Source organism: Magallana gigas, chromosome 10 (genome assembly GCF_963853765.1).
Source record: "Magallana gigas chromosome 10, xbMagGiga1.1, whole genome shotgun sequence".
NCBI classification, from domain to species: domain Eukaryota; kingdom Metazoa; phylum Mollusca; class Bivalvia; order Ostreida; family Ostreidae; genus Magallana; species Magallana gigas.
Window position 1 is genome coordinate 34,950,135 of NC_088862.1, and position 12,273 is coordinate 34,962,407.

General features: G+C 30.6%; 1 protein-coding gene across 2 annotated transcripts; it reads left to right on the plus strand.

Annotated features, from left to right (window-relative positions):
* The first annotated feature begins 1,705 nt into the window (after window positions 1-1,705).
* LOC105334832 (uncharacterized) lies at window positions 1,706-6,975 on the plus strand. 2 transcript variants are annotated; one of them, XM_034453891.2, is made up of 5 exons: window positions 1,706-2,238; window positions 3,980-4,013; window positions 4,419-4,643; window positions 5,249-5,479; window positions 6,100-6,975. In XM_034453891.2, the coding sequence occupies exons 1-4, from the start codon at window positions 1,891-1,893 to the stop codon at window positions 5,464-5,466; spliced, it is 825 nt and encodes a 274-aa protein (XP_034309782.2). In that variant the 5' UTR covers window positions 1,706-1,890; the 3' UTR covers window positions 5,467-5,479; window positions 6,100-6,975. The 2 variants fall into 2 exon arrangements, 1 of the variants encoding a protein (XP_034309782.2); XR_010710422.1 differs by having other exon boundaries at window positions 1,715-2,238; window positions 3,980-4,143.
* The last annotated feature ends 5,298 nt before the right edge of the window (window positions 6,976-12,273 follow it).

Here is a 12,273-nt window from a genome sequence, read left to right on the forward strand (position 1 = left end):
AAGAATTTTATAAGCATACATTCTCTTAATCAAAAGTGTACGATTTAGTCTAGCGTCGTTCTTTTGTAAGAAAATGAACTGAAAAGATTTCTAAATCAAAACAGTCATTCAAAAACTCGTGTATTAATATTTTAATCCTACATATTCAGATCATTCTCTACCGTGGTTTATCCAAATTGACCAAAGTGTAAATTCAATCGTTTTGATATATACATGTAGGCGTGTTGTATATAGATATATCTTCGCTCAAACCAACCCCGTCTATGGAGTAAAATGTAATGCAATTATCAGTCCCCTACCGGTGAAACCGAGAAGGCTATAGATTTTATCCCTGTTTGTCAATAATTCAGTCCTGACTTTGTTTTCAAGATTTTTTTATGGTTATGTAAAATGATAATAAATTATCAGTGCAGCTTTTCATTGATACTTTTCACATAAAATATGAATGTTATATTTTTAAACAATGTGTATTTACATAACCAATTTTTGAAATGGACTTTTAAGTTCGATTGGATTAGATTAGTGTTCCAAATAAGATGACAGAAGAGACGACGCGCATCTTACTGTAAAATTGCATCAAAAACAGAAATTAACACTCATCGGATTTGATAAACGTTACTTTCTATACACTGGTTTTAGAGTTGCTGTTTTTCTTTTTACAATTTCCCGTATTCGTAATCGGATTTGAGCTAGGCTTGTGTATCTGTTTACCTAAATGGACCCACATAGACCCAAAGATGATGAAAAATAGTATTTAACGATTCGATTTTCATTACTAATTGGGGTTTTTCCCTAAAGAATTCCTTTCTACACACATATCTATCACAAAAACGACAATTGTTACAAAGCCGGGGAGGGGTGTGCGGTAAATGACATGCTTGTCTTATTAAATAATCTCAGAATGCCTGGATTTGTCATGATTTGATAACCCATGTTCAGAGAAACAGCTCTAGTTACAAAGGAACTACTTAATGTTCGTAGTCTACATGAACCACTTTTAGAAATAATTACTCTCAATTCTTAAGGTTGAAAGTAGATAAAACATATACGCTACGTTGTCTAGCTATTCAACTAATTACTATCAAATATATATTTTATTTGCGTTTAAGATCTAATTTAAACATTAAAAAAATCCTGGTTGAACATATTGCAAAGTTTTTTTTTTTAAAATGAACACAGCGTGTGAAATGATTTTGTGTATAGTTTTTCGTGCAACATAAAATAAATAAAAACTTGTTTAAATCAATATAATTTATCAACAATTCGATAACAAGTTTTGCTTACAGTTTTTGAGATCTTGTTTAATCAATGGAAATGAAAATGAAAAATAAAAAAAAATCACTATACACATTCTTCCTGAAAGGTAAATGGACTTTTAATTTCTTACGTCCTCATTCACATTTTTTTCTCTGTGATTGTTCAATTAAAAAACATATGCTAGGTTGATCTTTATTTTTCTAAACTTCCCCCCTCTTTTATTTCATTTGCACAAATATAGTGAGGTTTTACAATTTTTTTGCAACTTGCAAAGCCTTGAAACTTTCTGATATATACAAAACAGTAAGACATTCTAATGAGTGTGTTAATTGAGTTTCGAAGAAATAATTTATTCATTGTTAAAGGGCGAGGAACTATCATACAACGACGAGCTCTGGTTATTGTAACTTAACACAAGTTGATCAATAGACATGCATTAAAATCATGCCTGACACTCTATCTTTAGGAACTGCTCTCATTAAAATTAAATTTCTGATCACATTTCTTTTAAAAAATTATCAATAATTTGAAACAATATATTAGAAAATGCAAAACACTTCCTCGCACGTAGTATGATAATAATCATACGTTCATTAGTTTAAGGAAACTTTTTTTTACAGCAGAGCCGATAATATGCAGTTTCAATTCCTTAAGTTGATAATTGTTTGTATTCTAGCTATGCTCCAACTTTCACGCAACAAACAGTCTGGATGTTCAACATTTACCATTTATGAAAAGTTTATCGGTTCACTTCGCAAAGATCGAGCAAAGCCTCTATGGGAAATTGAAAAGGAATCTGTTGGTTTGGCTATGCATTTTTGTTTCTCTCAATGTGAGAGTGACCAGCGATGCGTCGGGATCGAGATTTGCACGATACGACCAGACTTGGCACGATGCAGGGGATGTTGTGAATGGTACGTGATTGCCAAAGATGGAGATCTTCCTATAAGTGCTACCGATGACTGCAAATATTTTAAACTAGTATGTACATTTAATTATATTTTTGAGGTTTTTGTATAGAATATTTTATTGCATAGTTTTTTCCGTCATAATGGAAATCTAAAATCCGCATAATGATCTTAAAACTGATTTCCTTTCATAAACTAAACTTCAGTAAAATGAAAGATTAATCCTGAGCTACTGTTTTTTTTAGAATATCGGTTATTTTTTGCAATTTATAATCTTATTTTGCTAATTTTTACTTTCTCAGTGCAAAAATACAATTATGAAACAATTATTTTCGATATTGTTTGATATAAGAAACGTTTAAATAGGCATGATTACTATTTAAGTCAAATTCTATTTTTCTATTTTTATTGTGTAGAATGTTTTAGTATCGTATTTTTAATAAACAACCAACATTTGAGTGACATTTGTAGAGTTATAGGCAAAATAGAGAACTCGCATTTTTTTGTCATGTAAACAATGCTGGTGCAATGTGTTATTTTCATTGGTTCAATACACCTGTAGAAGTTCAGTTTTTAATCTGATTTTTCTATCTGCTATTTCGTTTTAAACATAAATTTCCAGGCGTCTGTCACATTTAAGTCTGCAATTTGCATTTCAATATTCAAAATGTAAACAAAAACATAACCTGAGCTTTGCTTACCTAATAAAGAATTCAAAGCTCTATGTCTATATTTTGGCAACTGACACTTGAGTTTTAGTTGACAATTAGAAATGCCTTACCAAAACATTGTAAACATTAACAACGGAAAAATAAGTTTTGACCAAACCTGTGACCATGTCCCTCTAAGTTTTCAATTGCAAAAATGATTGACAAAAAAAACACTATCTACTCCATTTTTTGCAAATGTTTGAAACAGAAAATATCTAGAATTTGCAGTGTATACTTATATCTTGTTGTAAACTGGTTGAGAAACAAATCAATGATATTCAGTAGAATCATAGATAATCAACAGGTTTCAATGAATGGTATAAGGAAACCGAACAAGATTTGGTTATGCATATATAATAATGTCCCACCAGACATTAAGTTGACATGCATTAGAGAACATTCCAGATGCAAGATAATGATACATATTTTAAAAAAAATATAAATGATATCTAATTATAAATTATCTCTCTTGTAAGTTCTGTACAATGCTGCATCTTACAACCAAACAAAAATTTATTAATCTAATTGTTTCTTAATGTATATTTACATTTTCCAGAGTATTTGTCTGTGATAACACCATGAATCGATATTTTTTTCAATGTATAGTACAATACATTTCATTAATGACTATATTAAATATTAAATCGTAAAATTAATGAAAATTATGTAAATATAAGTAAAAAGGAATCATCCTTTGAATATCATAAGGTCATCAAATACAGTCGGACGTGATGAAATCTATTATAAAGCCCCTCGGGAGTTATTGGATTTGATCACTCCCGACCGTATTTGATCACCTCATAATACCTAAAGGAAGATTCCTTATTCCTTATATAAACTATGATTGTAAAATTCCTACTTCATAAAAACACAAACACACAACGGATGTAAAAATCAATATATATATATATATAGAGAGAGAGAGAGAGAGAGAGAGAGAGAGAGAGAGAGAGAGAGAGAGAGAGAGAGAGAGAGAGAGAGAGATTTTCACATCTTTTGAAATTATCAGAGCAAATAGATTCAGTATTAAAATCATGTACGTTACAAATTGCCATTGTTAGTATTGTTTGTATTTCTATTTTAAACTCTTATGTATATTCATAGAGCAAAGATAGCGTGGAATCAAGAGGATCTAGATGTAAGTATAGAATTAGATAACTAAATTTACCGTCAATGTGACATTTTATAAGATTGAATACTTTCATTGTCGATTTAAGGAGGTTGGCACCTGAAATACAAGTAAAGTCATTCATCCAAAAACCATTAAGGTATGAAGATGTGGTCTTAAAATAAATGTTGATTTATTTTATTTGTGACATATGTCACGTGTCATATTTTTTAAATAAGGGGCCCAAACAGGAACGATAACTTTACACCTTATTATAAACGTGCTCCGTGAAAACCCCCCCAAAAACCCCAAACAAACAAAACTGTGGACACAGTATTTTGAATTTAAATAAAGATGTGAATATTCCTATTTGAAATAACACTATTGATTTGTACATTGTCCTGATCAAACATTTCTTTTGATCTTGATATATAGTGACTGTAAATTCAAAGTTGTCAGCAGTAACGAGCTCTACAAACATTGATGAGTATGGGACAACCCAGTTAACATCCGATGATCTAGATGGAGTATATGGCAATGACTGCTATAGAAATAATGTATACAGTTTTGTCAATGAAGAAATTCCATGGCTTGAAGTCACGTGGTCCAGGACAATAACAATTTGGAGAATAATAATCTACAATCGTGTAGATTGCTGTGGTAAATAATTTTAAATATGACTCCATAGAAACTGATAATTTAAGTCTTGATATTGATGAAAAATCGAAATTATAAAAAGTGATGATATGCACTTAATCAAAAACCAGAATCAGATGATTTTCATCATGCTTTTAATCAAAAAGACAAAGTATTGTCATTATTGATATTACGTCATCAAATAAACTACATGTACAAAACATTTTTTTTACTAAAATGACTGTACATGTTCTTACACTCTGTAAAATATAATATTGGCAAATGAATATTTACTCCTATTTTTGACTTGAGCAACTTGTATGGTCAATGTTATATATTTTTTGATAATGTAATAATCAATGCAATCTAGTACGATTATTTTGACACTGGGGAATGTTATCTAATATCATATTAAAAAGAACAATCTACATACCTTGCAGGATAAAATGGATATAATAAAAACCCATTATCTTGCATTTTTTGGTAATGACATAATAATTTCCTATCGTTAGTCAACAGCATGATCTTAATTTACAAATAATTATATTTAATGACACCATTCAAATAGATTCATGCACATGTACAAAATATACTTATAATTTCATATATCTATCATTTTATTTTGACAGATTATCGTTTGGTCAACTTAAATGTCACATACAAAAACAACGGGGTCACCGGCATTTGTGGCTTTTATCCGGGTCTCTTGTCACATGATGGTGATATTGTTTTGTTCTACTGCCCATCAGAAGCTAATGCTACTTCAGTGAAACTGCAAATCCAATCTAAGTCGAAAGAATTTTTTAAACAGAATTTCTGTGCGGTTGAAATTTACAAGAAAAGTTAAATCAAATCCTTTTGTGAGTCTTGGTTATTTTTATTTAAATTTCATATTTTTTGCTGTTATTAGTTTCAATAAATCAGAGACAGTTTTAGTATACTTTCAGAATTGATTGAAAAAGAAATTGTCCCGATAATACTGTTTCTATTGTTTCATATTCACTTCAGTTCCTCAGTTACATGTAAATATATCAATGAGCATGGGTTTTTTTGTAGTCCAATGAATTTTTCATTGATGACAAAAATTGAAAGTTTGAATATTTTAAAAATTTATAAGTATTTTAGAAAAAAATCTTTTTACACTATCAATGAAATATAAATATCAACTTATTCTACTATTGCAGTACTCGATGGGGAATTTTTAAAAAATAAAAAAATCATCCTCATTTCTTATTATCTTTTTAAAGATATTTTTATCGTTTTGATAATAAACTTTTTGTTGTAATTGTTGTAATTTTGTAGAATTTGATAACAGTTTTTGTTTGAGATGTCAGAAAAATTAATTCAGGTTCATTCAGGTATATCGACGACGTATTATTAATAAATAATTGTTATTTCCATACTTACGTCGCCGCGATATATCCCAGTGAACTTGAAATAAAAGATGCCACAATGTCTGTGTCATTGGTTTCATATTCAGATATTTTAATGGAAATGGACATCGATGGTAACGTAACAACACAACTTTATGATATGATTTCTAAGGCGAAGCAAGCTACTGACAAACAAGTTGAGAAAACAGGACTATCAACAGGCTCGCATAAAGTCATCTTTACTTAAGTTCTACGGTACAACGACCTTGCCAGAAATACAATCTTCCACTGGGTCGCATGCTGACTGACGTTTTTCATTCTAATTGCTGGACCATAATTAATCACCTAATTGTCTACGGACTTTTCCGATTCTTTTCCCGATTATGACAAAGAGCACACGGCGTGTGTGACCGGTCAGCAGAGGATGCCCACTCCAGGCACCTGATCCTATCTCTATCAATTCGGTTGTCCGTGTTGCTCTGCTTTAAATTTGTATTTTGTTTTATGGATTTTTGAGATGGTTGACAGTATTTTAATGTCATATTTTTTAATTGCTTCGGCATTTTCCATTTATATTTACTTAAAAATTCGATATATTTTTTCGTCCATAACTTTGGGTCGTCGTTGTAATAGTAGAAGCAGTAGTAGTAGTAGATTGCACGTGTTAATTCCAAGTTCTTATTACCTCTAAGGTTTATATTGAATTTTAAGTTGTCACAGTATGTAAACATTTAATCATGTAACGATTGCAATCACTAAAGTTGACTATAATTAATATACTATGATTTTTTTTTGACAAATTTACAATGCATTATTTTATTTTGTATCATTAACATACTAATGCTGATTAATATGTTTTAAGGTGCAACCAAAGCAAGTGATCAAAATCAAATTATGAACATTAATATTGATAAATAAAAAATAAAATAAAAGCATCAACGTAACGTAAATAAATGTAAATGCAAATTAAAAGAAAACCTATTTTTTTTTTTTTTAGTAAATTTTCTTATTCATAAATTGTAAGACTTTTTATATATTTATAAGTAGAATTTATCTATATACAATGTTGTTGAATAATAAAGATTTTATCAATGTTCATTGCAGTTTATTTCCTTTTTACTTGCAGCAGGCTTTTTCTGAAACTAGCATAGTTGTTAACTAGAGGCGAGCTCGTGGTAACCCCCGAGTAGGTCTTCCGTTGTTGCTGCAAGTTGAAAATATATATGAGTTGGTGTCAAACGATTATATTGATTAAACTTTCAGCTCTGCCTTTGTTACAAAAACGTGTTGTAATTGAAAGCCTGTTTAAAAAAATATAAAAAAGACAAGAAGAAAATGTTTCAGGAAATTTATTTGTTGAACACAGTTTGTGTAATCGTTTCAAAAATTCTTTAAACAATGAGATGTTTAATGGCGAGTTAAATTTTCAAAGGGTAGCAAGCATTGTTATATATGGCATGTTATTATGATTCATGTCAGGAATTGTATTAAAAAAAACGAACCCGCCTACAAAACACGTAACCTTTTCTCTGAGATAACTTCTGTATTTAAATATTTCTAAATTTTTGAATTTTAGTAATTAGTCAAAATTAATTGCATCTCTGAATTTTTCTATAGGGAAGTGTGTGTCGTCTGATATTATTTCATTATACGAGTAGACTTGGACATTCAATTAATAATCAGCTATTAAGGATCAGCGGGAGCATTTATGCAAAAGTGAGCATCTAAATTTTACACCAGATGGTGCTGTTTCATACCGCTTTGTAACGTGAAATTAAATAACCTTAATTTTAATTACCTTATCTACAGAAATAAATATCACTTCTCTCGGCGATGCAAATAATACGCAAAATCCTTATTTTTATGTCAGTGGGTTGACTAATTAAATTAAATAAAACTTCAATTGCGCTTGCGCAAATTGGAATTCTGGGATGGAATTAGACAGTCCGTTTTAGGAAAATTTGAAGAAGTTATGAAACTGGTCGGTTTCTAGATCAAACTGCGCATAGATGTATTGAAAGACTGTCAAAGGGTATCGTCTGTAGCCACGGTCCGGAATCCGTAGGTGCAGTCATTCATTGTATGTACATCGATACATTTACCTCCTCACCTAAAGCCATACAAATGAAGGTGCAATCTTCATGTACATATGCATATTGTTATAGTTCTGGAAACTATTTATCTTGTATTTTAAAAGATTGTGTATTCACTGTTCACCTACAATTAGTATTCCACTGGCTGTAGCTAACCTTGTAAGTAAATTACGTTGCATTACAACCTCATACTACACAACTTCAATAAAACGTGTTTTCAAAAAAATTTCACACAATTAGCAATAAATAAAACCCCCAATAACACACATATATCTGACTTAAGTGTAACTTTGAGAAGTGCATATATTTTTGGGAGGAATATATGTCGCTATATCATATTCTGTAACTCAAGTGAACTATCATTGTCTTTCAAAGAAATAAGAAATCTGTCTACACTTGCAGTACTTTGATGATTTTTATGGCGACCACCTGCATTGCATAATGTAGTCATATTTCATAACTTCTAATCCAAAGAACAAATTTCCTTTGACTTAAAACTACTAATTATAATATGCTGAAAATTGTTCTGTTCATAATTATATAGAAGTTAAGCGTGTTCAACAGGTTAATTTATTAGCCACATTCTCAGATTACGATCTCACACCTTTAATGTGAAGATGATTGACTTCAAATAATAAGTTATTCTTTAACAATTGACCGTTGTAGTGAAAGCACCCTTCAACTGTTCCTTGCATTGATTACAACATAATTGATGACCTTGGGCTATATATGTTCTTAGTTGTGTGCACTGAAGCGACACATCCAACGCAGCAATGAGTTCGTTTCCACATTATAACACGAACGATGTAAAAAACTACAGAAGTGATTTATATGTGTCCAATAGGATCTAATCTAAACTTGTTTAAAAACTCATGTGAATATTCTTTAAAATAATATTCTCATGTGAATATTCTTTAAAATAATCATCGAATGCCTCATTTCATGACATTCTTTTATCGTGCCAGCACCTACCGCAAACATGTAACATGGAACTTTGATTATAATTTTATTTGATTTTTAAAACTACCTTGTACGCTATTGTATAAATCAATACTTAATCAACAGTACAAGTAAAATAAATTGATCTTTTAATCTTAAACCAATATAATAGGACAAAACATAATGAAATATAGTCGTGTCCTTACAAAATATGAAACATGCACGCGTGATAAGGTGCAGGTAGAAGAACACGAACCTACGACGGATCACTTGTACACTCGCGCCGGATCTCCTCGGCCATGTGCGAGGGATGATCATCATTTAAAAGTTAAATATGTGTGTGTTTTCTTTTGTTGATTTAAAAAAGTATTCGTACAGTTTTTACAACATTTTACAATTTTCAGAACAATTTTTTAATTTACACTCAAATGTCTAATCAAATAAATACAATATGGACACACTTTTATAACATAAATACAAAACAGTTCTTGTATTAACGGCAATATTAATTTAAACACGTTAATATACATGAATCAACAATTGTTATTTCCATACCTACGTTGACTCAATATATCCCAGTGAACTTGAAATTAAAGATAACATAGAGAATGTGTCATTTGTTTCAATTTGGATATTTTACTGAAAATGGACATTGATTGTAACATTACAACAAATCTTTTTGATAAACGTGATAAATTCGATACACGAGGGCATGCTCTTCGTATGAACAGTTTCTAAGGCGAAACAAGCTACTGACAAAAAAGTTGTTAAAACAAGACTATAAACAGTCTAGTTTTAAGTCATCTTTTGGTAGGTTCTATGGTCGATATACTTGGTCGCATGCTGATTGACGACGCTTTTAATACTAATTGTTAGACCATAATTAATCACCTAATTGTCTATGGACTTTTCCGGGGATTTTTTTCCGGATTACGACAAAAAGCACACGGCGGGTTTGAACGGTCAGCAGAGGATGCTCACTCCTCCTAGGCACCTGATCCTACCTCTATCTTTTTGGAGGTCTGTGTAGCTCTGCTTTGAAATTGTATTTCGTTTTATGGATTACGGAAATAGATGACGGTTTGTTTTGTCATTTTTTCATATATATTTTTTACATTCGTTTTGATTTTTTCAGGTATCTAACGTATTTTATCAAATTGATTTTCTCTTTTTGTTATTCCCAAAGAATTGTGAATATTGGTTAAATGAAATTTAAAAAGAGTTTGTTAGCGAAATTATTCGCTCAGACGTTTTAAATAATAGGGCTCTATATTAATATATTTAAAATATGTTCTTATATATTTTTTAATAATAACAAAAGCAGTCGCCTTAAACTTTCAAAAAAGAAAGGACGGAACGTTTAAGTTAGATTTCATCATTTGTGCATATATATCCTTCAATTGCCACGGTCTTTTTTTCCATAATCATTTTGTAGGATTTTAAATCGTCACTGTATGTATACATGTGACTATGTAAGGATTGTAGAACGTTCGTTTCTATAGTTGCCTTTAATCAATAAGATTTGGATTTCTTCAGCTGAATTTCATATGATCTGTTATTTTTATCATAAACATACTTATAAAAAGTATAGTTGTTTGTTAATCCGTAATATTATCTTAAAAAGGTCACTGAATCCTTACTTTAATCTTATATCAGAAATAACCGATATCTGTTTATAAGAGATTGCAGTTTTAATATTTTGTTCATGAAACAATTTAAGAAAAAAAATGTGTTGTCGCTTCTAGTGAATTTGAAACTCATTTCCAAACCAGAGAGATTTGAACAAATCCACAAAAATCATGCATATCATGTAGTTTTACATTAGATATATTCTTACTGAATTTTGAAATCATCTTTTTTAGACAAAACATGTACATGTATTTACCTAGTGTGTTATTTTTTGTGTTTTTTATATTCGGTTTATTCCAATAGTTAATTGAAAAAATAAAAAAATTACATTTGTTTTTAATGGTTTTCTTTCCAAAACCCCATCTAATTCTATGTAAAAAAAAAATGTATAAAGTGTTTTTGTTTTACTCGACCCCTTAATTTACTTCTTAGATGTCAAACAATCAGAAATATTATAGCGATTCGATAAAGTGGTAAAAAGTATCTTATTTTAATTTTTTTGACGTCACGCCATCTTTACTGTTTTGGTTTATGTATACAATGTACCTAATGCTCTGAAGTTACGCTGGTTTGTGGGCGTTTTGTTATTTGGTAATCGACTGAACAAAATTGATAATTTTTGGGTTCATACGCCACTCTAAAGAATAAATACATGCATGCATAATTGTAGGCATTTTATTAAATCAAGGACAATCTGCGACATTCAAAGTTGAAAATGACCTCGAGTTATTTTTTATTCCAAGTAAAGTTTTTCATTAACTGAAAAAAAAATGTAAGGGTTGTTATCGGAATCTTTAAAATACATTTTCTTAAGACGGAATTACCATGTCGAAATGACGACGGCACTCATTTTTTACGATATTTGTTGACAATTTCCACAAGTACGCGGTGATTCCTCCGACACTAACCATCGCGTTTAGATTTCAACGAGAATGCTCTGTTTCACGTTGGTTTGTAATTTAGTGGAAAGTAAAACGTTAAAGAACAGCATCAAATTGATACTCTTTCATATTTTCCAGTACTTGTCATTTAGAGCAAATATCGTCATGATTGCTAACGCTGATGCTATGTTGACAAACAGGCAAGTCCAGCGGCAACCCACGGATATTATTAGTGATAGTGACTGAGAAACACTATAGTATTTTTGAAACCGCGGGGTAGTGTTGTTCTATCTCATTTTATGTTAAGGAATATACTTAAGCTATTTATACATGTAGTTGTCACTTGATTATGCACCAAAGTGGCAGTGATGTACTATCCTATTTTATTGCATTGATATCGATTTTAAAGGATAATTCTAAGGTTTTGATCCGACTCAAAACGGTTATTCAATCTCACAATTTTGAATACAACAGTCAAAAAAGACGCAAATTTACCAATATGCTTCCTTAACACCCCCACATAGTCCTGTTTTATCAATTTGTTTGTTGGTAGTTTGACTCGCCTTAGAACCGGTTCATACGTAGTGCATACCCTTGCGTATCGAATTCGCTGAGACACGAAAACTCCATATGCAGGTGATGGAGGTTTTTTGCTACATAAGTAAGGAAAGTTGACAATAGAAGAATTAAAGTAAACCACGGTAACTCACGCACCTTAGGGAAAGTAATTAAGATACAT